This window comes from Opisthocomus hoazin, unplaced genomic scaffold (genome assembly GCF_030867145.1).
Source record: "Opisthocomus hoazin isolate bOpiHoa1 unplaced genomic scaffold, bOpiHoa1.hap1 HAP1_SCAFFOLD_283, whole genome shotgun sequence".
NCBI lineage: Eukaryota > Metazoa > Chordata > Aves > Opisthocomiformes > Opisthocomidae > Opisthocomus > Opisthocomus hoazin.
This window is the reverse complement of record NW_027449067.1, coordinates 12742-39384: the sequence shown is the minus strand read 5'-3', so window position 1 is coordinate 39384 and position 26643 is coordinate 12742. Positions and strand designations below refer to the sequence as shown.

Sequence of the window (26643 nt, the reverse complement as noted above, 5' to 3'; positions counted from 1 at the left end):
TGATCCAGCGGTGCCCCGGGATCCCTCCGTGCGCAGGACCCAGCCATGCTCAGGGCCTGCCCACCCCCCCCCCCGGCCTGATCCTGCCCTGGGGTGCTGGGGGGTCTGTGGGTGTCCCCTGGGTCCCCCTTAGTGTCTCCTGGGTGCCATGGGTCCTACGGGCGTCCCTCAAGTGTCCTCTGGGTGCTGCGGGGCTCGAAGGTGTCCCCTGGGTGTCCCTCCGTCTCTGCTGGGTGGCCCCTTGGGCTGGGGGTCACTGCTGTCCCCAACGTCCCCGTGGGTCGGGTGCCACGGTCTCGCTGGTCACCACTGCACCCGCTGTCCCCGCGGGTCACGGCGCCGTGGGTGCCCCCTCGGTCTCGCTGTCGCTGCTGTCGCCCATGTCCCCGAGGTCCCCGATGTCCCCATGGGTCAGGGTGAAGGGTGGCAGCTCCTCGTCGGAGGAACCCAGCGAGTCCTCGTCCCCCAGGCGTGTCCCCAGCCCCACCGCCCCGAAGGCCAGAGGGCCCCGCAGCAGCCGGATCTGCGGGGACAGGGGAGAAGGGACACGACGGGTGGTGGGACAAGGGGACAGGGGACAAGGGGATATGGGGTAAGGGGATAGGGGACAAGGGGATGGGGACAAGGGGACGGGGACAAGGGGACGGGATGGGGGACAAAGGGACGGGATGGGGGACAAAGGGACGGGATGGGGGGCAAAGGGACAAGGGACACGATGGGTGGTGGGACAAGGGGACAGGGGACAAGGGGATTGGGACAAGGACAGGATGGGGGCAAGGGACATGACGGGTGGTGGGACAAGGGGACAGGGGACAAGGGGATATGGGGTAAGGGGACAGGGGACAAGGGACAAGGGGACAAGGGACACGACGGGTGGTGGGACAAGGGGACAGGGGACAAGGGGACAGGGGACAAGGGGACAGGGGACAAGGGGACGGGATGGGGGCAAGGGACACGACGGGTGGTGGGACAAGGGGACAGGGGACAAGGGGACAGGATGGGGGCAAGGTGACAGAGGACAGGGACAAGGGGATGGGGACAAGGGGACAGGATGGGGACAGGGGGTGTGATGGAAGAAAGGGATGGGGACAGGGGACACGGGATCAGGGAATGGGGGACAAGGGGATGGGGACAAGGGAGATGGGAACATGACGGGTGATGGGACAAGGGACAAGAGGATGAGTGACAAGGGGACACGTGACAAGGGGACAGGGAACAAGGGGATGGGGCCAAGGGGACAGGGACAAGGGACCACAATAGGTGATGTGACAAGGGACAAGGGGATGAGTGACAAGAGGACATGGCACAAAGGGACAGGGGACAAGTGGACAGGGATGGGGACAAGGTGCCAGGGATGGGGACATGGAGATGGGGACAGGGGACGTGGGAATACGACAGGTGAGGGGACAAAAGGGTGGGGGACATGGGGACGGGGGACAAGGGACGTGCGAACATGACGGGAGACGTGACAAGGGACAAGAGGATGAGTGACAAGGGGACACGTGACAAGGGGACAGGGAACAAAGGGACAGGGATGGGGACAGGGAAGGACCAGGGGATGGGTTGGGGACAGGAGAGGGGACAAGGGACAGCAGAGAAGGGGCGGAGGGAGGAGAGACGGGGAGAGCCATTGTCACCAGCTGTCCCCGTGCCAGGCGGCCCCACGGGGACATCGCTGGTGGCACCGAGGGGACATCGCTGGTGGCACCGAGGGGACGTCACCAGTGGTGCCAGCACCCAGCGCAGCCCCGCCCAGGGACTGTCCCTGAGGTGTCCTGGCCTTGGGGACACTGGGGACCCTTCCCGGGGGGGGTGACCCCGACGAGTCAGGGACCGGGGACGTTGTCACCCCCCCCCCCCATCCCGGGGAAGGGTCCCCGATGCCAGACCCTGTATGGGGGTCCCACAGCACCCGTGGGTCCCCCAGCACCCATGGGTGCAGGGCATCAATCCTACAGCACCCGTGGGTGCAGGTTATGGGTCCCCCCAGCACCCATGGGCACCAGACATGGGTTCCGCAGCACCCATGGGTGCAGGACACAGGTCCTACAGCACCCGTGGGTGCAGGATGTGGGTCCCCCAGCACCCATGGGTGCAGGGTACAGGTCCTACAGCACCCATGGGTGCAGGGTACGGGTCCCATGGCACCCATGGGTGCAGGGTATCAGTCCCGCAGCATCCATGGGTGCAGGACGTGGGTCCCCCAGCACCCATGGGTGCAGGGTACAGGTCCCACAGCACCTGTGGGCACAGCACACGGGTCCCACAACACCCATGGGTGCTGCACACGGGTCCCACAACACCCATGGGTGCAAGGTATCAATCCTGCAGCACCCATGGGTGCCGGTTATGGGTCCCCCACCACCCATGGATGCAGGGTATCAATCCTGCAGCACCCATGGGTGCAGGGTATCAATCCCCCTGCACCCATGGGTGCAGACGTGGGTCCCCCACCACCCATGGGTGCAGACGTGGGTCCCCCAGCACCCATGGGTGCAGGGTATCAATCCCCCAGCACCCGTAGGTGTAGGACATGGGTCCCCCAGCACCCATGGGTGCAGGGTATCAATCCCCCAGCACCCATGGGTGCAGGGTATCAACCCTCCAGCACCCGTGGGTGCAGGACGTGCGTCCCCCACCACCCATGGGTGCAGACGTGGGTCCCCCAGCACCCGTGGGTGCAGACGTGGGTCCCCCAGCACCCATGGGTGCCTTACCTCGGCCTTGAGCTCGTCGATGTGGTCCTTGAGCTGGCGGATGTACTGGGCGGCGTCCGAGTGGTTGAGCTGCCCCTGGATCATCCCCTCCTCCCTCTGCGGGTGCGGGCGGGTCAGCGGGTGCCCGTCCCCTCCCCTGTCACCCGTCACCCCCACCTTGTCACCCCCCCCTTGTCACCCTGTCCCCGCTCACCTGGATCTCCAGCTCGGCGACGCGCTGTCGCATCTCGGCCAGGGCCGCCATGCTGTCGGCCTCGCGCAGCCGCACCGCCATCACCTCCTCCTTGCTCTGGGGGACACCGGTGTCACCCGCTGTCACCCCAGGGCCACCCCCACACCCTCCCGGGGCGGGGTGGGGGGCTCCAGTCCCTCCCCCATCCCCAGGGGACATGGGAGGGTTGGTGGAGGGGACGGTGGGGCGATGGGAGCCCAAGGGAGGGGACACTGGGACCCCAAGGGAGGGGACACTGGGACACCAAGGGAGGGGACATTTGAGACCCCCATTGGAGGGGACATGGGACCCTGTGGGAGGTGACACATTGGTCCCTTTGGAGGGGACCTGAGGACCCCAAGGGAGGGGACACTGGGACCCCAAGGGAGGGGACACTGGGACACCAAGGGAGGGGACATTTGAGACCCCCATTGGAGGGGACATGGGGACCCTGTGGGAGGGGGGACATGGGGACCCTCTCAGAGGGACACATTGGGACCCTACATGGGGACCCCAAGGGAGGGGACACAGGGACCCTGTGGGAGGTGACACATTGGTCCCTTTGGAGGGGATCTGGGGACCTCAAGGGAGGGGACATTGGGACTCTCTCAGAGGGGACACGAGGACCCCATGGGAGGGGACATGGGGACCCTCTCAGAGGGACACATTGGGACCCTTGAAGGAGACATGGGGACCCCAAGGGAGGGGACACAGGGACCCTGTGGGAGGTGACACATTGGTCCCTTTGGAGGGGACCTGGGGACCCCAAGGGAGGGGACACAGGGACCCTGTGGGAGGTGACACATTGGTCCCTTTGGAGGGGACCTGGGGACCTCAAGGGAGGGACATTGGGACTCTCTCAGAGGGGACATGAGGACCCCATGGGAGGGGACACATTGGGACCCTTGGAGGAGACATGGGGACATCAAGGGAGGGGACACCTTGGTCCCTTTGGAGGGGACCTGGGGACCTCAAGGGAGGGGACATTGGGACCCTCTCAGAGGGTACACGAGGACCCCATGGGAGGGGACACATTGGGACTCTCGGAGGAGACATGGGGACCGCAAGGGAGGGGACACCTTGGTCCCTTTGGAGGGGACACAGGGACCCCATGGGAGGGGACATTGGGACCCCAAGGGAGGGGACACGGGGACCACACAGGAGGGTCGTGGGTGTCCCCAGAGAGGGGACAGAGATGTCCCTGGAGAGGGGACGTGGGTGTCCTAAGGGAGAGTACAGGAGTGTCCCTGGGGAGGGGACAGGGGGTCCCAGGGGAGGATCTGTGGGTGCCACAGCACCCATGGGTGTGGTTACGGGTCCCCCAGCACCCGTGGGTCCAGGTTATGGGTCCCCCAGCACCCGTGGGCGCAGGATGTGGGTCCCCCAGCACCCGTGGGTATGGGTTACGGGTCCCCCAGCACCCGTGGGCGCAGGACATGGGTCCCTCAGCACCCATAGGTGCAGTGTAACAATCCTGCAGCACCCATGGGTGCAGGATGTGGGTCCTATAGCAATCCATGGGTTTGGGTTATGGGTCCCCCAGCACCCGTGCGTGCAGGATATGGGTCCCCCAGCACCCGTGGATGTGGGTTATGGGTCCCCCAGCACCCGTGGGCGCAGGATGTGGGTCCTATAGCATCCACGGGTGCAGGTTATGGGTCCCCCAGCACCCGTGGGCGCAGGATGTGGGTTCCTCAGCACCCATGGGTGCAGGTTATGGGTCCCCCAGCACCCGTGGGCGCAGGATATGGGTCCCCCAGCACCCGTGGGTGTGGGTTACAGGTCCCCCAGCACCCGTGGATGTGGGTTATGGGTCCCCCAGCACCCGTGGGTGCAGGATATAGGTCCCCCAGCACCCATAGGTGCAGGTTACGGGTCCCCCAGCACCCGTGGGTGCAGGATATAGGTGCCACAGCACCTGTGGGTGTGGGTTATGGGTCCCCCAGCACCCGTGGGTGCAGGATATGGGTGCCACAGCAATCACGGGTGTGGGTTACGGTTCCCCCAGCACCCGTGGGTGTGGGTTACGGGTCCCCCAGCACCCGTGGGTGTGGGTTACGGGTCCCCCAGCACCCGTGGGCGCTGTGGGATGCGCGGGCGCCGCCGGGGAGCACCCACGGGCACCCGCAGGGAGGTGACGGGAGGCTCCCACCTTGCACTGGGCCTCGGCGTGCTTGCGGTGGCTCTCGCTGAGCTGCGCCTGCAGCCCCTTGCTCTGCGCCGCCGCCAGCCGCAGCTGCTCCCGCAGCCCCGCGCACGTCTGCTCCGCCCGGCCCAGCACCGTGCGCTGGATCTGGCTCTGCGGGGGACAGCGCTGTCACCCCCTCGGTCCAGCACCCACGGTCTGGCCCCGGAGGAGGGGGGGGGGGGGCTGTCGGCACCCTGTCCCCCAGTTCTGACCCCCCCCCCCACCCCCCAGCCAGCTCCTGCAGCTCTGCTGCAGCCAGATCCGGCCCTGGATTTGGCACCCAGCACCCATGGACCCAGCGCACCCCCCAGTTCAGGCCTCCCCCCCCCACCAGCACCCCCAGTTTAGCACCTGCAGCCCCAGCACCCCCCACCCCAACACCCCAGATCCCCTCCAGTTCAGCACCCCCCCCACCAGCACCCCCAGTTCAGCACCTCCAGCCCCGTCACCCCCCAGTTCAGCACCCCCCACCCCAACACCCCCAGTTCAGCACCCCCCACCCCAACACCCCCAGTCCCCTTCAGTTCAGCACCCCCCCACCAGCACCCCCAGTTTAGCACCTGCAGCCCCAGCACCCACAATTTAACACTTCCAGTTTACCACCCTCAGTCCCAGCACCCCCCAGTTCAGCACCCCCTGCCCCAAAACCCCCAGCCCCCTCCAGTTCAAACCCCCCACCCCAGCACCCCCAGTTCAGCACCTCCAGCCGCAGCACCCCCCAGTTCAGCACCCCCTGCCCCAACACCCCCAGTCCCCTCCAGTTCAGCACCCCCCACCCCAACACCCCCAGTTCAGCACCTCCCCCACCAGCACCCCCAGTTCAGCACCTCCAGCCCCGTCACCCCCCAGTTCAGCACCCCCCACCCCAACACCCCCAGTTCAGCACCCCCCACCCCAACACCCCGCAGTCCCCTTCAGTTCAGCACCCCCCCCACCAGCACCCCCAGTTTAGCACCTGCAGCCCCAGCACCCACAATTTAACACTTCCAGTTTACCACCCTCAGTCCCAGCACCCTCCAGTTCAGCACCCCCTGCCCCAAAACCCCCAGCCCCCTCCAGTTCAACCCCCCCACCCCAGCACCCGCAGTTCAGCACCTCCAGCCCCAGCACCCCCCAGTTCAGCACCCCCCACCCCAACACCCCCAGTCCCCTCCAGTTCAGCACCCCCCCACCAGCACCCCCAGTTCAGCACCTCCAGCCCCAGCACCCCCCAGTTCAGCACCCCCTGCCCCAACACCCCCAATTCAGCACCTCCCCCACCAGCACCCCCCAGTTCAGCACCTCCAGCCGCAGCACCCCCCAGTTCAGCACCCCTCACCCCAAAACCCCCACCCCCCTCCAGTTCAACCCCCCCACCCCAGCACCCCCAGTTCAGCACCTCCAGCCCCAGCACCCCCAGTTCAGCACCCCCCACCCCAACACCCCCAGTCCCCTCCAGTTCAGCACCCCCCCACCAGCACCCCCAGTTCAGCACCCCCCACCCCAACACCCCCAGTCCCCTCCAGTTCAGCACCCCCCCCACCAGCACCCCCAGTTCAGCACCTGCAGCCCCAGCACCCCCCAGTTCAGCACCCCCCACCCCAACACCCCCAGTCCCCTCCAGTTCAGCACCCCCCCACCAGCACCCCCAGTTCAGCACCCCCAGTTCAGCCCCCCCAGTTCAGCACCCCCTGCCCTGACATCCCCAGCCCCCCCAGCTCAGCCTCCTCCACACCAGCACCCCCAGTTCAGCATCTCCAGCCCCAGCATCTCCCAGTTCAGTCCGCTACCACATCCCAGCACCCCCAGTTCAGCACCCCCAGCCCCAACACCCGCAACCCCAGCACACCCAGTTTAGCACCCCAAGGCCCCAGCACGCCCAGTTCAGGTCCCCCTGGCCCCACCACCCCTAGTTGAGCCCCCCAGCTCCCCATAACCGCCCAGTTCAGCCCCCCCAGCCCCCAGTCAGGATGCGGCCGGGGCTCTGACCTGCGTCTCCAGCTGCAGCACCCGCTGCCCCAGCACCCCAAGGCCCCACCACCCCCAGTTGAGCCCCCCAGCCCCCCATAACCGCCCAGTTCAGCCCCCCCAGCCCCCAGTCAGGATGCGGCCGGGGCTCTGACCTGCGTCTCCAGCTGCAGCACCCGCTGCCCCAGCACCCCAAGGCCCCACCACCCCCAGTTCAGGTCCCCCTGGCCCCACCACCCCCAGTTGAGCCCCCCAGCCCCCCATAACCGCCCAGTTCAGCCCCCCCAGCCCCCTGTCAGGATGCGGCCAAGGCTCTGACCTGCGTCTCCAGCTGCAGCACCCGCTGCCCCAGCACCCCAAGGCCCCACCACCCCCAGTTCAGGTCCCCCTGGCCCCACCACCCCCAGTTGAGCCCCCCAGCCCCCCATAACCGCCCAGTTCAGCCCCCCCAGCCCCCTGTCAGGATGCGGCCAAGGCTCTGACCTGCGTCTCCAGCTGCAGCACCCGCTGCCGCAGCGCCCGCAGCTCAGCCTGGGCCTGGGCCTCCCGCAGCCGCGCGGCCACCACGGCCTCCTGCAGCGCGTTGGCGTTGCTCCGCCGCGGGGACTCCTTCCAGCGCCCGCCTGCCCGGCCCGCCTGCGCCCCGCACCCGTCAGGCGCCCGTCGGCGGGGTGGGAGACCCGGGTGGCCCCAACGGGGACCCGGGTGGCAAGGCGAGGGTCCCAGGTGGATGGAAGGGGACGGAGGTACTGGGATGAGGGACCCAGTTGGACAGGGTGGGGACCCAGATGTTGGGACAAGGGACCTGGGTGGTCAGAAGGTGACTCAGGTGGCTCGCAGGGGACTCAGATGTTGGGACAAGGGACCTAAGTGGTCAGAAGGTGATCCAGGTGGCTTGTAGGGGACCTAGATGGCTGGAAGGAGACCCAGATGTTGGGACAAGGGACCTGGGTGGCCAGGAAGGGACCCACATGTTGGGACAAGGGACCTAAGTGGTCAGAAGGTGACTCAGGTGGCTCACAGGGGACTCAGATGTTGGGACAAGGGACCTAAGTGGTCAGAAGGTGATCCAGGTGGCTTGTAGGGGACCTAGATGGCTGGAAGGAGACCCAGATGTTGGGACAAGGGACCTGGGTGGCCAGGAAGGGACCTGGGTGGCCAGGAAGGGACCCGGGTGTTGGGACAAGGGACCCAGGTGGCTGGGAGGGGACGAGTTGGCCAAGATGGGACCCAGCCATCAGGACAAGGGACCAAGGTGGACAGGAGGTGACCCAGGTGGCCAGGAGGGGACCCAGATGTTGAGACAAGGGACCTGCATGGCCAGGAGACCTGGGTGTCCAGGAGGAGACACAGATGTTGGGACGAGGGACATGGGTGGCCAAGATGGGACCCAGCCATCGGGACAAGGGACCAAGTCGGACAGGAGGTGACCCAGGTGGCCAGGAGGGGACCCAGGTGTCGGGATGAGACACCTGGGTGGCCAGAAGGTGACCAGGAAGGGTCCTGGGTGTCCAGGAGGCGACCCAGATGTTGGGACAAGAAACCTGGGTGGCCAGCAAGGGACCTGGGTGGCCAGGAAGGGACCCAGATGTTGGGACAAGGCACCTGGGTGGCCAGGAAGAAACCTGGGTGGCCAGAAGGGGACCCAGATGTTGGGACAAGAAACCTGGGTGGACCTGGGTGGCCAGGAGGGGACCCAGATGATGGGACAAGGGACCTGGGTGGCCAGGACGTGACCTGGGTGTTCAGGAGGGGACTCAGATGTTGGGACAAGGGACCTGGGTGTCCAGGAGGGGACCCAGATGTTGGAACAAGGGACCTGGGTGGCCAGGACGTGACCTGGGTGTTCAGGAGGGGACTCAGATGTTGGGACAAGGGACCTGGGTGTCCAGGAGGGGACTCAGATGTTGGGACAAGGGACCCAGGTGACCAGGAGGGGACACAGGCAGTTGGGAGGGGACCCAGGTGGCTGGGAGGAGACCCAGGTAGCTGAGAAGGGACCCAGATGACCTTGGGAGGGGAACCAGGCACCCTGTGGACAACCCAGGTGACCCGAGGGAGACCCAAGTGACATGGTGGGGGACCCAAGTGACACGGTGGGGGACACCGAGGCGTCCGGGTCCTTACCTGCCAGCTGTCACTGAGGTCCTTGACCTGCTGCTGCAGCTCCGTCAGCGACTTGACGGCCTCGGCCTCGCGCAGGGCCAGCGCCTGCAGCTCCTCCTGCAGCCGCACCACGTTGTCCTCGTCCGGCAGCAGGCTGTTCCTCTGCGGGGACACGGGGGACATCGGCGGGGACGCCCCGAGGTAGGGCCACTGGGTACGGCTGGGGACACCTCGGAGCAGGGATATCTCGGGGCGGTGGCACTGGGCGTCGGCAGGGACAACCACCATGGTGGCACTGGATGTCATCGGGGACAATTTGGGGCGGTGGCACGGGTCATGGGCAGGGACACCCCAAGCTGGTGGCCCTGGATGTCTTCGGGGACAATTTGGGGCGGTGGCATGGGTCATGGGCAGGGACACCCCAAGCTGGTGGCACTGGATGTCACTGGGGACACCCCGGGGCGGTGGCACGGGTCATGGGCAGGGACACCCCAAGCTGGTGGCCCTGGATGTCTTCGGGGACAATTTGGGGCGGTGGCACGGGTCATGGGTAGGGACACCCCAAGCTGGTGTCCCTGGATGTCTTTGGGGACAATTTGGGGCGGTGGCACGGGTCATGGGCAGGGACACCCCAAGCTGGTGGCCCTGGATGTCACTGGGGACAACTCGGGGCAGTGGCACTGAGGACTTGTCCTCCTCTGCCAGGTGGAGGTGAGGACACTCATGGGACACTGGGGGCATGTGACAGGGGACACAAGGGACAGGGGATCCCCAGGGACAGGTGACACCAGGTCCAGGACCCCCCAGGACACTCCCTGTCCCCAACGCCACCTGTGGGACCGTCCCCACCCCCAGGGCCACCAGCGTGACACCGCAAGCCGTCCCATGTCACCTTCTCCATGTCGAGGACTTTGTCCTGCATCTCCTTGAGGGCACCCAGGGTCTCGCTCTCCCGCAGCCGCGACTGCTCCAGCTCCGTCTCCAGGTGGGTGACAAACTCCTCGCTGAAGCGGGGGTTCCCCTGCCACCGTCCCCAACGTGTCACCCACGGCTGTCCCCACCCCTTGAACACGGCAGTGCCACCCACCCCGCCAACCTGCACCCGAATCCGTGCTGCAGCAGGACCTCAAGTGACCATCCCCATCCCCAGGGCCAGCCAGGTCACCTCCTGGCCACCTGGGTCCCTTGTCCCAACAGCTGGGTCCCCTCCCGGCCACCCAAGTCTCCTCCTGGCCACCCAGGACCCTTGACCCAACATCTGGGTCCCCTTCCGGATACCTGGGTCCCCTCCTGGCCACCCAGATCCCTCCTCGCCACCCACATCCCTTGTCCCAACATCTGGGTCCCCTCCTGGCCACCTGGGTCACCTCCTGGCCACCCAGGTCCCTTGTCCCAACATCTGGGTCCCCTTCCAGCCACCCAGGTCCCTCCTGGCCACCCAGGTGTCTCATCCCAACATCTGGGTCCCCTCCTGGACACTCGGGTCCCCTCCCAGACACCCAGGTCCCTTCTGGCTACCCAGGTCCCTTGTCCCAACATCTGGGTACCCTTCCAGCCACCAAGGTCCCTCCTGGCCACCCAGGTGTCTCATCCCAACATCTTGGTCCCCTCCTGGACACCCAGGTCCCTTCCTGGCCAGCCAGGTCCCTTGTCCCAACATCTGGGTCCCTTCCTGGGCACCCGTGTCACCTCCTGGCCACCCATGCCCCTTGTCCCAACATCTGGGTCCCCTCCTGGACACTCAGGTCCCCTCCCAGACACCCAGGTCCCTTGTCCCAACATCTAGGTCCCTTCCTGGCCACCCAGGTCACCTCCTGGCCACCCAGGTCCCTTGTCCCAACATCTAGGTCCCCTCCTGGCCACCCAGGTCCCTTCCTGGCCACGCAGGTCCCTTGTCCCAACATCTGGGTCCCCTCCCAGCCACCCAGATACCTTCCAGGCCACGCAGGTCCCTTGTCCCAACATCTGGGTTCCCTCCTGGCCACTTGGGTCACCTCCTGGCCTTCTAGGTCCCTTGTCGCAACATCTGGGTCCCCTCACAGCCACCTGGGTCACCTCTTGGCCTCCTAGGTCCCTTGTCCCAACATCTGGGTCCCCTCACAGCCACCTGGGTCACGTCCTGGCCTCCTAGGTCCCTTGTCCCAACATCTCAGTCTCCTCCCAGACACCCAGGTCACCTCCTGGCTACCCAGGTCCCTTGTCCCAACATCTGGGTCCCCTCCTGGACACCCAGGTCCCTTCCTAGCCACCCAGGTCCCCTGTCCCAACATCTGGGTCCCCTCCCAGCCACCCAGATCTCTTCCTGGCCACGCATGTCCCTTGTCCCAACATCTGGGTCCCTTCCTGGCCACCTGGGTCACCTCCTGGCCTCCAGGTCCCTTGTCCCAGCCACCCAGGTCCCTTCCTGGTCTCCCAGGTCCCTTGTCCCTTGGAAGGGGGATTTGTGGGTGGGCGATGGGGACGCCTGGGGACATCTGGGGACGTTTGGGGACACCAACCTGCTGGTCCTGCAGCTGCCGGATGGTGGTCTGGGCGCGCTGCAGGTTCTCAGTGGCCGAGGTGCAGCGTTGCTTCACCACCGCGAGCTCCCGCTTGATGACGTAGTTCTCCTCCGCCTCCTGCGCCCGTGTCACCTGGCCCTGGGGACAGCGGGGACGTGTCACTGCCACGGCACAGTGTGGCCGGTTCTGCTCCGCAGTGTGGCACTGGGAGGGGGGTGGTGGGGACAAGGGGGAGATGCTGGGGGTGACACCAGGGACAAGGAGGTGATGCCAGTCTCACTGCAGGTGAGGCTGGGGACAAGGGAATGATGCTGGGGACAAGGGGGTGTGACACCGTCGACAAGGGGGTGACACCAGTCCCATATCAAGTGACACCAAGGAGAAGGAGGTGACACCAGCCCTGGTGGGTGATGCCAGCCCCATAGCAGGTGACACGAAGGACAAGGAGGTGACAACAGCCCCACAGAAGGTGACACCAGGGAGAAGGAGGTGACACCGCTATGGGGGGTGATGCCAGCCCCACAGAAGGTGACACCAGGGAGAAGGAGGTGACACCAGCCTTGGGGGTGATGCCAGCCCTACAGCAGGTGACACCAAGGACAAGGAGGTGACACCAACCTTGGGGGGTGATGCCAGCCCCACAGCAGGTGACACCAACTCCACAGAAGGTGACACTGATGACAAGGAGGTGACACCAGCCTTGGGGGGTGACATCAGCCCCACAGAAGGTGACACCAAGGACAAAGGTGACACCAGCCTCAGGGGGTGACACTGAGGACAAGGAGGTGACACCAGCTTTGGGGGGGTGATGCCAGCCCCACACCAGGTGATACCAAGGACAAGGAGGTGACACCAGCCCCACAGCAGGTGACACCAAGGACAAGGAGGTGACAACAGCCTTGGGGGGTGACATCAGCCCCACAGCAGGTGACACCGAGGACAAGGAGGTGACACCAGCCTTGGGGGTGATGCCAGTCCCACAGCAGGTGACCCCAAGGAGGAGGTGACACCAGCCCCACAGGAGGTGACACCAAGGACAAAGGTGACACCAGTCTCAGGGGGTGACACTGAGGACAAGGAGGTGACACCAGCTTTGGGGGGGTGATGCCAGCCCCACAGCAGGTGACACCAAGGACAAGGATGTGACACCAGCCCCACAGCAGGTGACACCAAGGACAAGGAGGTGACAACAGCCCCACAGCAGGTGACACCAAGGACAAGGAGGTGACAACAGCCTTGGGGGTGATGCCAGTCCCACAGCAGGTAACACCAAGGAGGAGGTGACACCAGCCCCACAGGAGGTGACACCAAGGACAAGGAGGTGACACCAGCCCCACAGCAGGCGACACCAAGGACAAGGAGGTGACACCAGCCCCATGGGGACCTCCAGGGCCATCCTGTCCCCTCTGAGCCGCTCTCACCCCCCAGCCCACGACCTTCCACTCAAAACCCACCAATTTTGGTCAAACTCCTCAAAACAGCGGCTTTTACCCCATTCTTGGCCAAACCCCGCCCCCACGTGCCAACGCCCTCCCCCCCCACTTTCCACCGAGCCCCAAAGTGGGCCCAAACCCCCCATTTTCACCCACCGCCCCCAATCCCCCCTTCCCCTCCCACCCCCCCAAAGCGGGGAAGGTGCGCAGGAGCCTCCGGAAAAGCAGGAAAAAAAGAGCGAATCCTCCCCAAACGAGCCGGGCAGCCAAAAGGGGCAAGAAAAGGGTTAAAACAGAGCAGAAAAGGGAAAAATAGCGATTTTTGACGCTACCTGGATGAGCCTGTCGGCGAGAGCCGCGCTCTCCTGCGGCCGCCGGCGGAGAAGAGAGAGAAAGAGAGGAGAGACGTAACGAGCTTAACGAGCTTAACGAAGGAGATGGAGGCAGCGAGAGGCGGAGGCACCCGGCAACCTTCCCGCGCATCGTCGGTCCCCGTTTTGGGGTGTTTTCCGGGGATTCTAGCTCTTTTATCCCTCATGTCGGGGGGGGGGGGGCGGAAAACATGGCGATGGTGGTGTTTTGCCCTAAAAAGGAACGTTTCCCACCTCCCAGAGGGAGACTTTGTGTGGAAAAATGATAAAGCAGCCGCCTGCTGGACTTAAATCTCCTATTTTTGCCCCAAAATGGTGCTGGGAGGGGAGATTTTGGGGGCGCGGCCTGGAAAAGGGGTGCTGGAGGTCACGTTCATGGGTGCTGGGATCTGCAGGCGGTGGTGTGGGTGCCCCAGGGGAGTTTGGGATGTGCCAGGGGACATTTTTGGGTTTCCCAAGGCGGGGGGGGGGGCGGTTGGGGTGCTCCAGGGGACTTTTTGGGTGCTCCGGGGGTTGGGCGCTCACAGGGGATTTTTGGGGTGCCCTCAGGGGGGGTTTTGGGGTGCCAGGCTTACCTTCTCCAGGGTTTCGATGCGCTGTTTGAGCAGGCGGTTCTCGGTGCGGAGGCGCTGGGGGGGGGGAAAAATGGGAGCAGTGAGTCCCGGGGAGGGGGTTTGATGTCCCCAGGAGGGTCGCTGAGCCTGAGGACAGCTCGGGGACACGGGCGTAAAGTGGCTCTGGGGAGGGGCTAAGCTGACCCCAGATGGCTCCAGTGGCCCTGGGATGGCTCAAACAACCCTGAGCTGGGACAAAGTGGCCCTGGGATGGCTTACGTGGCCTTGGGGACAGCTTAAATGGCCCTGGGATGGGTGGTGGTGGCCCCAGAGTGGCTTAGGTGGCCCCGGTGATGGCTCAAATGGCCCCAGGGATGGGCTCAATGTCCCCAAGGATGGGGGAAGGTGGCCCTGGGATGGCTCACACAACCCTGAAGCTGGGACAAAGTGGCCCTGGTACAGCTTGAGTGGCTCCTGGGGACAGGGTGAGTGACCCTGGGATAGGTCATGGTGGCTCCAGGGTGGCTTAGGTGGCCCCAGGGATGGGCTCAAGGTCCCCAAGGATGGGGGAAGGTGGCCCTGGGATGGCTCACACAACCCTGAAGCTGGGACAAAGTGGCCCTGGGATGGCTTACGTGGCCCTGGGGACAACTTAAATGGGTTTGGGATGGGTGGTGGTGGCTCCAGGGTGGTTTAGGTGGCCCCAAGGTCTTCAAGGATGGGGGAAGGTGGCCCTGGGATGGCTCACACAACCCTGAAGCTGGGACAAAGTGGCCCTGGGATGGCTTACGTGGCCTTGGGGACAGCTTAAATGGCCCTGGGATGGGTGGTGGTGGCCCCGGAGATGGCTCAAATGGCCCCAGGGATGGGCTCAATGTCCCCAAGGATGGGGGAAGGTGGCCCTGGGATGGCTCACACAACCCTGAAGCTGGGACAAAGTGGCCCTGGGATGGCTTACGTGGCCCTGGGGACAGCTTAAATGGCCTTGGGATGGGTGGTGGTGGCTCCAGGGTGGCTTAGGTGGCCCCAAGGATGGGCTCAAGGTCTTCAAGGATGGGAGAAGGTGGCCCTGGGATGGCTCACACAACCCTGAAGCTGGGACAAAGTGGCCCTGGGATGGCTTACGTGGCCCTGGGGACAGGATGAGTGGCCTTAGGGACAGGCTGAGTGGCCCTGGGATAGGTCATGGTGGCTCCAGAAAGGCTTAGGTGGCCCCGGAGATGGCTCAAATGGCCCCAGGGATGGGCTAAAGGTTCCCAAGGATGGGTGCAAGTGGCCCTGGGATGGCCAAACTGCTCTGTGAGAGGTCAAGTGGCCCCAGGATGGCTGAAGTGGCTCTTGGGGACACCTTCAGTGCCCCCTGGGAAGGGCAGAAGTGGTCCCATGATGGCATCAATGGCCTCAGAGATGGGCTAAGCTGCCCCAGGAGGTCCCAGCTGGCCTTGGAGATGGCTCAGAAGGGGTTGGGGACAGGCTAAATGGTACCCAGGACGGGCTAAGTGGCCCTGGGTACAGCTTCAGTGGCCCTGGGATGGGTCAAAGCGATCTCAGGATGGCTCAGGTGGCCCCAGGGATAAGCAAAGTTGTCCCAGGACGGCCCAGTTGGGCCCAGGGCCGGGCTAAGCCATCCCAGGATGGCTCAAGTGACCCTGGGGATGGGTGAAGTGGCTCCAGGGAGAGGCTCAGCCATTCAGAGATGGCTCAAGTGGCCCCAGGAACGGGCTACGAAGCCTCGGGATGGCTCCAAGTGACCCCAGGGATGGGTCAAAGGGACCCTGGGAAGGCTCAGATGGCTCTGAGGATGGACCAAGATGGCTCCAGCATGGCTTAGATGGCCTCATGGCGCCAACACTTGACCTGTCTCACCTTGATCTCAATCTGCTCCTCCATCTCTTTGTTCTTGATGGTGGCGTACTCCTTCTCCAGCCTGCTCGGGATGTGGGGACACGCTGGGACACGAGGATGGGGACCAAACCCCCTGGCCCCGTGCCCCACAGCTGATGGGGGGACCCGACCCAAGCGTAGGAACCCACCTCCCCATCTCACCTCTTCATCTTCTTGGGGTTGTACTTGACTTGGAAGGCCCTGAGGATGAGCTTATCGGGGCAGCTGTCGAACTGGTGCGGGATCACCTTCTGGAAGTACTGCAGGCACAGAAACCGGCCGTGAAACATGGCCCTGAAATACAGCCCATCGCGTAAACCGGCCCCAAAATCGGTCCCACTGGGTAAAACCAGTCCCACAACAGGGCCTGTTGGATCAATCTACCCCAAAACACGCTCTCGTTGCATAAATCCACCCAAAAATACAATTTATTGGACAAACCAGCCCCAAAATATGACCTGTTGTGTAAATCTAAAACACAGCCCGCTGCATAAATCCACCATGGAATATGACCTGTTGCATAAATTGGCCCCAAACACACCCAGTTGGGAGAAACCCTCCCCAAAATACTAAATTTGGGGATAAATCTGCCCCAGACTACATCCCCTTGGACAAGTCTGCCCAAAAATACATCCCCTTGGATGTGCTGTTGGACAAATCCACCCCAAAATACATCCTGCTTCCTAAATCCGCCCCAAAACACGTCCTGTTGGACAAACCCGCCCCAAAACACGTCCTGCGTCCTAAATCTGCCCCAAAACACGTCCTGTTGGACAGATCCGCCCCAAAACACGTCCTGCTTCCTAAATCTGCCCCAAAACACGTCCTGTTGGACAGATCCGCCCCAAAACACGTCCTGCTTCCTAAATCTGCCCCAAAACACGTCCTGTTGGACAAATCCGCCCCAAAACACGTCCTGTTGGACAGATCCGCCCCAAAAGCCACCAGCAGGTACCTGGGACATGCCCTCCATGTCGAGCTGGACGAGCTCAGCCTGGTTGAACTGCAGCAGTGCCATTCCCACACGGAAGACGATCTCCAGCCCCTGCAGGAAGGGTCCACGCTTGACCTCACGCTATCGCTTTTCTCACCTGGGGTTTGGGGTTTTTCTCTCCGAAACCAGACCAGCTGGCGTGGGCAGAACGTTTCCACATCCAAGTGGAAAACGTGGTTGCGGTCCCTTTGCGATTTATGGGGTAGGCCGTGGCCCCGTTACCTCGTACATGAAGATGTCGAAGACACGCGTGGCCACGGGAAGAGGGAAGGTGGTGAGGAAGAGGGTGAGGAACCAGGACGAGGCGTACATGGAAGTGAGGAAGCTCTGCGAGCGGAAGTGGATGTTCAGCTCCGGAAGCTGCTCCTGGACGTGAAAAATGGGGGAAATTAAGTGAAACGGGGAATGGTGGATGTTTTTAGGGGTCATTCTGTGGCTGGCTGAGGTTTGAACAGGTCCATGAGGTCTTAAAGAGGTTGCTGAGGGGTCTCATGGAAAGGCCCTTGGTGGGGGGAGCTCATGTGTGGTCCCCAGGGTCTCATGGATGTCCCTCAGGGCATTTCGTGGATGGTCCCTGGGGTGTCTCATGGAGGGTCCCTTTGGGTCTCTCACAGATGGCCCCAGGGTCTCATGGATGGTCCCTGGGGTGTCTCACGGATGGTCCCTTTGGGTCTCTCATAGATGACCCCAGGGTCTCATGGACGGTCCCTGGGGCATCTCGTGGAGGTGCCGTGGGGTCTCACGGATGGCCCCACGGTATCTTGTGGACATCCTTGGGGTCCCACAGATGTCCCCCTTGAGAAATCATGGATAGTCCTCAAGACATCTCACAGAGGGCCCCAGGATCTATGTTGCTGCACATGAGCTCCATCAGAGGAACCCAGTTCTCCCAAGAGCTGCCACCTCACTCCCACCTCTCCTGGGCCTTGACCCCTGGCTCTACCCACCGGTTCCCACTACCCCGAGTGTTTTGGGGGGCATGGGGTGGTGCCTACCTGCAGCATGTACTCAAACTGGTAGATGCAGAGCCCCAGCTCGGCCATGCTGGGTTTGAAGAGTTCCCGTAAGCGGTATTCCTGCATCAGCCTCACGAAGACGCAGAAAGCCTCTTCCTCGGGCATCTGGAGACCCAAACGGACATGAATTCCCCCTTCAACCCGTGCTGGCAGCTCCAGATGTGGAGCCTCTTTCTATCAGTGATGGGATGGGACGTGCCAGGAGCCGTCCCTTGACGAAGGGGGGATTTTAAACCCATTAGGAGTAGAGTGGGCTGGTGGGAATGAGCCAATTTTGCTCCTGAGGATGAAGAAAAAGGCTCCCATTTCCCAACCCCATTCTACCACATCTCCAGAGGGTGTTAAAAACACCCCATCAGCAGCTCCTCCTCGCCCCGGGGCCGTCACAAACCTGCATGAGCAGCAGGCCCACGATGAAGGCGCTACCCTGGCAGTATCCGACCTCCCGGTCCACCAGCGAATAGGCCTGGAAGGAGGAAAAAAATCCCAAAATAAATGTATGTGTGAGCAGGGGGACCGGCTGGGCCACCATCCCTGTTTGCTGTGGGAGGGCAACAGTGGAGGGAAGCGTTGGCTGTGGCAAATAGCTATTTTTTTTCTGGTTGACAACACCTCCTGTGAGCACGACGTCGCTCTACACTTGGATTTCGACCCCAAAAGACTCAATCATCCATCTCTTCATTCAGAGGAAAACTCAATAGGAAAAATGAGGTCTGGGACGGATGTGAAGCGAGGTCCTTTTGTGCGAAAAGGGCTATCAGGCTCCAAAAAGCGATGGTTCCAGGAGTTTGTGGTGGAAACCAAACCCATCAATAATTAATGTGCAGTTAAAACAGCTTCAAAACCCAAAGCAGCATCTGGGCCGCGGCCAAGATCCACCGGTGTTCGAGGAAAGACGTTACCTTCATGACGTTGAAGAGCACCTCCTGGCCCAGACTGTCCTGTCCCTTGAAGAACTCATGCTCCGGGTAGGTGCGGGCGATATCCCGTCGGATGAGCTTCTCGCAGGGAGAGGACATCTTCAGCAGCTCTGAGTATTGGTTTTTGACGGGCATGTCAGTGGCACTGCAGAGCAGCTGCCAGACGATGGCACGGAAGTGGTGGGGGATCCCTTTGCGGATGAGTTCCTGGGGAAAAACGGGGCAAAAACCGGAGAAAACGGGTTTCAAGAAGATGGGGAAGCTCCTTGGGGATGGGGAGACATCATCCTGCCCAGGCATGGGGAAGATCACGGTGCAGATTTTTGCAGCGGGGTTAAAATAGTCTGAAAAATAAAGGGGTTTCCTCACCTTTAGCAGCTTCTCCTTCTTCTTCCGCCACTCATCCCACTCATTGACGATGCGGCCCCAGAGGATCCAGGTGTCCTCTTCGAGGTGGCTGAGGTTGGAGGAGGCCGAGGAGCTGGAGACCAAGGAGGAGCCGCTGTTCCTTCGCGAGCCGTTCATGGAGCGCATCGACTTGGAGTCAGCCTCCAGTAGCCTGCGGGAGACCGAGATAGCCCCAAAAAAGCTCCAAAGGAGGAAAGCGCCCCCAAAAGCATCCCAAAAGAGGAGATATTCCCCCAAAACAGCCTTCAAGGAGAAGAGATTCCCCCATAATTGTCACCAAAAAGTAGATATTCCCCCAAAAAAAACACAAAGGAGGAGAGATTCCCCCAAAACCATGCTAAAAGAAGAGAGATTCCCCCCCAAATCACCCCAAACAAAAAGATATTCCCCTAAAAACTGCCCCAAAGGAGATGAGAGCCCCCCAAAAAGGTCCCAAAAAGGGAGATATTCCCCCCAAAAAACCACAAAGGAGGAGAGATTCCCCCCAACCACCCCAAACAAGCAGATCTTCCCCGAAAAACCACCCCAGAGGAGGAGATATTCACCCAAAATGCCCCAAAAGAGGAGAGATTCCTCCAAAACCCCTCCAAAAAAGGAGATATTCCCCCAAAACCGCCCCAAAGGAGGAGAGATTCCCCCCAAACAAGCAGATATTCCCCCCAAAACCACCTCAGAGGAGGAGATATTCCCCTAAAATGCCCCAAAAGAGGAGAGATTCCTCCAAAACCCCTCCAAAAAAGGAGATATTCCCCCAAAACCGCCCCAAAGGAGGAGAGATTCCCCCCAAACAAGCAGATATTCCCCCCAAAACCACCTCAGAGGAGGAGATATTCCCCTAAAATGCCCCAAAAGAGGAGAGATTCCTCCAAAACCCCTCCAAAAAAGGAGATATTCCCCCAAAACCACCCCCAGCGCTCACCGGTTTTGCTCCTCCAGCTTGGCCAGCAGCTCCAGCTCGTCGGGGCTGAGGTTCTCCGAGTCGGAGGTGGGCGAACACGCCGGGGCCGAGTTGACGGAGGAGAGGCCTTCGTGGGACGACGAGTCGGGGCTGACGGCCGGTGACGCCATGGCGGCGGCGGCGCCGCGTCCGCGGGGATTTTGGGGGCTCACCTGGAAAGTTGAGAGGTGGACGTGAGCCCCGTGGCTTTTCCTCCTCACCGCGGTGCTTCAAAGCTCTTAAAAAAACCCCCTAATTTAGCTAATTTGATAGAAAACAGGACGCGAGCGTCGCTCAGTCCGCAGCTGCTTAATTCCCTAAAAAATTATCCGCTTAATTCCCTAAAAACCCCCCATTTAAGCCCAGTTTTCCCACCAAGCCAGCTCTCAGCACGTCAGCCTGCGTTTTCCCAAAATTAGCTGAATTAAATTCAGCTAAAAAGCAGAATTCAGCCTGACGGACCCTCGTTTTTGGGAAGGGACGGGCATTTTCCTGAAATTAGCTGAATTAAATTAACCTGAAAAGCAGAATTCAGCCTGATGGACCCTCGTTTTTGGGAAGGAACGGGCATTTTCCCGAAATTAGCTGAATTAAATTAACCTGAAAAGCAGAATTCAGCCTGATGGACCCTCGTTTTTGGGAAGGAACGGGCATTTTCCCGAAATTAGCTGAATTAAATTAACCTGAAAAGCAGAATTCAGCCCAACAGACCCTCGTTTTTGGGAAGGAACAGGCCAACGTGGGAAGAGAGGGTTTACCAGGAGCCGTCCCCGCCGTGGATTTGCTTTCGGGGGTTGACGGCACCCAGTTTGCCCATTTTGGGGGTGTTTCATGGAAAAACAGCTCCCCGGGGAGGGATGAGTCCTGGTGCGGGATCGCGGGGACGGGGAGAAACGGGGTGGAAAACGGTGGGTTGAGGAGTGCTAAAAAAAGAGGGGTTTTAAGCCGGTAGAAAACCGGTGGAAAGGGGCCTGGAAGCGCCACCACGGTGCACGACCCAGGGTTTTATAAGAAATTGGCCCAAAAATGGGCTCGGCGGACCCCAATCTCAGCCCCTTTGTGAGAGCAGGTTAATAAAAAAATAAAATTCTGGCTGCGGGGTGTGCTGCGGAGTCTGCGGGGTCCCCACGTGCCCCCCAAGTCCCCACACACGGCCCTCACATCGGCTTATCCGCCCCCAAAATCGCTGTTTTACACCTTTTCCGCCCATTTTTACGCCTTTTCCGCCCATTTTTACGCCTTTTCCGCACAGTTTCGTGCCTTTTCCACTCATTTTTACGCCTTTTCCGCCCATTTTTACGCCTTTTCCGCACGGTTTTGTGCCTTTTCCGCCCATTTCTACTCCTTTTCTGTGACGTTTTACACCTTTCCCACCCATTTTTTCGCCTTTTCCGTGATGTTTCGTGCCTTTCCCGCCCATTTTTACGCCTTTTTCGCCCATTTTTGCAGTGTTTCGCACCTTTCCCACCCCGTTTTCACACCATTTTCCACGCTGCTTTCTCAGCGTCTCTCGGTGCCGTTCTGCACCTTTTTGGCACCATTTTTCCCGCGGTTCGGAGCCATTTCCACTTTTTTTTCCCCGCGCCGCTTTCGCCGCCTCCTCTCAAAAGTTCATCGGAAGCGGGGATTCACCCCCGGCTTCGGCAGCGATTTTTGGAGGCACCAACACCCACCATCAAAATCCGCCAATTTGCCAGAAACCCCAATTCTTAATGTGCAAAAGGGGCCAGATAAGGGAAAAAAAATATTGATTAAACCACAAATATTTCAGCGGGAAGTTCTTGAGCTTCACCAACATCCCCCAGTGGGTGGAAAGAGGAGGAAAATGGATAAAAAAATGGGGTTAAACATTGCGGATTTTGCCACTGTGGCGGGGACGAAGCAGGTGCGAATTTTAAGCTCAAACGCCGCCGGGTTTGAAACCGCCCAAAACTCACCTAAAAACGGGTGAAAATCGAATCCAGCACCAAAACAGCGCGAAGAAACCGCACTCCCCGCCCCAGCGCTGGCCACCGAACTGCATTTCCAAGCGTGGCTTTTTTGGGGGAAAAACTACCCAAAATGCCACTCGGGTGGTGATTTTGGGGTTTTTCGCAGTCCTAAATGGGTGGAAACGAGCCCAAAACTGGGAGGGTTTGGTGTTTTTTGGGCTTTTTCAGCAAAATAGGGTGGGTTTTTCACCCTCCCCCTCCTCATCCAGGCTGCTGGTGGCGGCAGGTATCAAACGCCACCGGCGAAACCCCGATTGATGGAAAACTGTCGGGAAAACGGGAAAAAAAAAAAATAAATCAAAAAGGGAGGGAGAATTTTTGGAGGGGAAAAAAACCCCAAAAATCTGAGATTTGGGAACGGCGAGCCGCTCCGGCGTCGCCAAAACCCCTGGGTTTGAACCCAAAAGGAGAGGGAGCGTCGCGGACGGCACAAAGCCGCGGCTCGGGGGGCTGCGGTCGCTCCATCTTCTGGGCGGCTGCGGAATGAGGGGGGGGGGGATGATTTGGGGGGCACCCAAGGACCCTCCCCACCCCCCCCAAACCTGCTCCCCAGGGATGGGGGGGGCACAAGGTGTGCACTGGCTGGGGGGGGGGTGTGATAAGCCCCCCCCCCCCCCCCGCTTAATAAATGACATTTGGGGGGGCCACGGTGGGATAGGGGAGGCCCAGAAGCCCGCCGCAGACACCCCCCCCACCATTTTTTTTTTTTTAACCAAAATCTCATTATTTTAGGGCAAAAAAATACGCGAGGGACAACACCCTCTTTGCACACAGGAGCAGGCTGCAATATGGGGGGGGGGGAACCCAATAAAGGAGGGGAGTAGGGGAGGGAAACACCCCCAATGTCCCCCCTTGTAGTGGGGGGGGGCACCCCTACTGTGCCCCCCCATGGTGTGATGGGGGCACCCCCCAATGCCCCCCCTCCCCAAATAGCCCCGAATTACCCCACCCTGGGGGGGCACCTTTGTGGTTTCCTTTGGGGAGGGGGGGGTTAAACCTCCAATTACCCCCCAGAAGTGTGTGGGGGGGTAACCCCATTTACCCCCTTAGCTTGGGGGAGGGGGAATCCCCCAATTACCCTATAGCTCTGGGGTGGGGGGGTTGCCCCCAGTGCCAGGGAGATTCTCCCAGTACCCCCCCCAATATGGGAGGGGGTCACCCTCCAAAGAATGGGGGTACCCCCACTTACCCCCCAGCTTGAGGGGGGAGGGGGCAACCCCAATAACCCCCCCTATGCTGGGGGGGAATATTAACCCCAAATTACCCCCCCCCAAGCATTATCCCCACAGACCCCCCCTCCTCAGGGCCTGGAGGGGGGGCTTTACCCCTAATAACCTACCCCCCCGGGGGGTCACCCTCAAATACCCCCTCACCGAGGAGGGGGTGTTATCCCCAATCCCCTCACTAAACTTGGGGGGGGGGGGTAGCCCCAATTACCCCCCCCGGGGGGTGACTACCCCTGACCACCACCCACAGCCGACCACCCCCCCCCCCCGAGGGGGGGCACTCCCCATTGCTGAGGGATGGAGCCCCCCTCCCCGAGGGGCCTGGCCCCCCCCGGCCCCTCCTACCTGCGAGGCGCTGCCATGGCGACCGCCGGCTGCCTCCGAGGAGGGGGGGGGGTGTCCCCGGCTCCCCCCCGCCGCCACCGCCGCCGCCGCCGCCGCCGCCCCGGGCCCCGCCGCTGCCATGGGGGCAACCGCCACAACCGCCGCCGCCCCGACAGACAGAGACTGACAGGCGACCCCGCCCCGCAGCCAATCAACGCGCCGGATCCGCGTCTCTGCCCGCCCCCCTCGCCGAGCCGCCGCCAACAGTCGCGGCCCTCTCGAGAATGAGACACCGCGGGGGACCCGGCTACAAACCGCTCCTGCTGAGCGGTGAGCCAATGCGATGGCTCGGGGGTTGTTGATGGGCAAGCCGCCTTTCCAATGAGAGTCAAGGAGATGGTTTTCCCCTCGACCGGGAGGGGGTGGGCACCGCCTTGCTGAGAGGCGAATGGCAGGCGCAGGTGGTGATGATTGATAGTCAGAGAGACCAATCGGCTGCCACATCTCCCTTGGAGTGGCAACCTGGCTGACAGGAGAGGGCAACAAGCCCAGCCTCTTCAGCTGGAGGGTTTGGATTTGATTGACAGGAGAATCTACCAATCGCTAGCGCAGGAGAAGGTGCGGCAGCATATGGGGATGTGGAGACTAAGCAGCATTCACCCCTCCAGCACAGGTGGCTGATCCTGCCTCCCTGGGGAGATATGACGTTCTTATTGGCTGACGAGGATGATAGACAGTCGCTTCCACCTATGGGGCGTCGAGTAGCTGATGGCAGAGCTGTGGTGAGGGGTCCAAGGTGAAGTTGCTCTCTGTGCCCTCAGGGAGGGAGCACGGGTCGGAGACCCAGGATGGGGGTCCCCAGTTCCCCAGGGACAAGGGTGTAGGGGGTCTCTGGTTACCCAAAGAGGGGGGTATTGGGGTGATGTAAGGGGGGAAAACCCCATTCTCCATGGGGGGGGGAGGGGGGATCCCCCATTCCCCACGGGCCTGGATGTGGGGGCCACTGGGGTCCCCAGTTCCCCAGGGAGGAGGGTTTGGGGGCCATCAGGGATGTGATGGCGCGTGGGGCGTCCCTGGGGACAATGGGACACAGAGCTCTGCCAGTCCCCGGGCGGTGGGATGCGGGAGGTGGCCCCAGGACCTGGGGGTGCTGAGGTGCCCTTGAGGATATCTTTAACCCTTCCGAGAAGTGGCTTTTCTTGGAGCTTAAAGGGATTTTTCAACCACTCCAGCTCCAGTGTTTAAAACATAAAACGAGAAAAAAACCCTAAAAAAGGTTAAAGAGATAAGGACATGGGAGGTTTAGCAGTGACAGTTGGTGTTTTCAGTACACTCTTGACTTTTATCTCAGTCTTCTATTTTTTTCAGCTTAAAAAAAAGAATCCCAGAATCCCAGCATGGTCGGGGTTGGCAGGGCCCTCTGTGGGTCACCCAGTGCCACCCCCTGCCCAAGCAGGGTCACCCAGAGCAGGGGGCACAGCACCGCGGCCAGGCGGGGCTGGAATATCTCCAGAGAAGGAGACTCCACAGCCTCCCTGGGCAGCCTGGGCCAGGGCTCCGTCACCCTCAGAGGGAAGAAGTTCTTCCTCGGGTTCAGCTGGAGCTTCCTCTGCTCCAGTTTGTGCCCATTGCCCCTTGTCCTGTCTCTGGGCACCACTGGACAGAGCCTGGCCCCGTCCTCCTGACCCCCACCCTGCAGATATTGATCGGCATTTCTAAGGTCCCCTCGCAGCCTTCTCTTCTCCAGGCTCAACAAGCCCAGCTCCCTCAGCCTTTCCTCGTAGGGGAGATGCTCCCATCCCCTCCTCATCCTCGCAGCCCTCCGCTGGACTCTCCCCAGTAGCTCCTCATCTTTCTTGAACTGGGGAACCCAGAACTGGACCCAGCACTCCAGATGGGGCCCTCCCCAGGGCAGAGCAGAGGGGGAGGAGAACCTCCCTGACCTGCTGCCCACACTCCTTGTGGTGCACCCCAGGATCCCATTGGCCTTCTTGGCACCCAGGGCACGCTGCTGGCCCTTGGTCGACCTGTCGTCCCCCAGCACTCCCAGTCCCTCTCCGCAGAGCTGCTCCCAGCAGGTCAGCCCCAGCCTGTCCTGGTGCCTGGGGTTGTTCCTCCCCAGGTGCAGGACCCTGCCCTTACCCTTGTTGAGCTTCATCAGGTTCCTCTCTGCCCAACTCTTCAGCCTGTCCAGGTCTCGCTGGATCCAGCACAGCCTGCTGGTGCATCCATCACGCCATCCTTGACTTTTTTTAACCTTCTCCCACTCCACCGGGACAAACCACATGCTGACAGCAGAAGGGGAAAGCACCGCAAGAGCGCACGGGCTGAATTCACAGCGTTTCAACCCAAAACTGACCGCATTGCCGCTTAGAAAGTGCCAGAGCCCCAAGGGCATGAGCGGCCAACATGGGGAGGAGTTTGGCCTCGACTTCCCCTAAATTCGGGATCGAAAAAGGGGAAGTCGGACAAAAAGAGGAAGCCGATTGCCTCGAGAGCAAGGGAACAGGCGTGAGGGATGTTCAACTTTCGTTTGTGTTTGCTCTTCCCGAGGTGCTGCTGTGAAATTTAGCTGAATCTGTCAACGCTGAAGTTATTCATAAGTTCTAACTTTTGTTTTCCACGCTAGCCAGCCCAGGGGACACCTGGCTCGAAGCCCTGAGGGCTTTCAGGCAGCGAAACGAATTTTCTGGAGAAGATATGAAGGAAATGGTGCCCAAAAAATGAGGATTTTCCCTGCGCTAAGATTCTCGTGTTAAAAACACAAGAAATGGTCACAAAACCACTGAGCAAAATGCTAAAGTATTCCCACTAAACCAAAAAACCAAAAAAAAGCTGAATTTTGGTGCTCACCTTGGAGAATGCTGGTCTCCGCTTTGGCATGAGACCTCCAGAAAAAACCCTCCTTGGGCTGG

At 61.5% G+C, this 26643-nt stretch overlaps 1 protein-coding gene across 4 annotated transcripts; it reads right to left on the bottom strand.

Moving 5' to 3' along the window:
- Positions 1-7: 7 nt before the first annotated feature.
- EVI5L (ecotropic viral integration site 5 like) lies at positions 8-26626 on the bottom strand. 4 transcript variants are annotated; one of them, XM_075412537.1, is made up of 20 exons: positions 26582-26626; positions 20170-20360; positions 19212-19401; positions 18825-19049; positions 18314-18388; positions 17902-18027; positions 17129-17272; positions 16868-16957; positions 16075-16172; positions 15895-15955; positions 14050-14103; positions 13436-13468; positions 11668-11808; positions 10062-10190; positions 9191-9331; positions 7547-7699; positions 5081-5227; positions 2911-3006; positions 2718-2813; positions 8-523 (listed from the first exon to the last, which is right to left on the bottom strand). In XM_075412537.1, the coding sequence occupies exons 1-20, from the start codon at positions 26609-26611 to the stop codon at positions 332-334; spliced, it is 2412 nt and encodes an 803-aa protein (XP_075268652.1). In that variant the 5' UTR covers positions 26612-26626; the 3' UTR covers positions 8-331. The 4 variants fall into 4 exon arrangements, with proteins under 4 accessions (XP_075268652.1, XP_075268655.1, XP_075268654.1 ...); XM_075412540.1 differs by lacking the exon at positions 26582-26626 and adding an exon at positions 25871-26459; XM_075412539.1 differs by lacking the exon at positions 26582-26626 and adding an exon at positions 23750-23812.
- Positions 26627-26643: the final 17 nt, after the last annotated feature.

What these genes read in the sequence shown, in the direction of transcription:
- EVI5L (XM_075412537.1), bottom strand. Translation starts at nt 26,611, where the DNA reads ATGCCAAAGCGGAGACCAGCATTCTCCAAG. An exon ending in AGTTTGAGTACATGCTGCAG is followed by an intron (nt 17,273 to 17,901) that starts GTAGGCACCACC and finishes TTTCACGTCCAG; the next exon opens with GAGCAGCTTCCGGAGCTGAA. An exon ending in TCGCCGACAGGCTCATCCAG is followed by an intron (nt 11,809 to 13,435) that starts GTAGCGTCAAAA and finishes CGCTGTCCCCAG; the next exon opens with GGCCAGGTGACACGGGCGCA.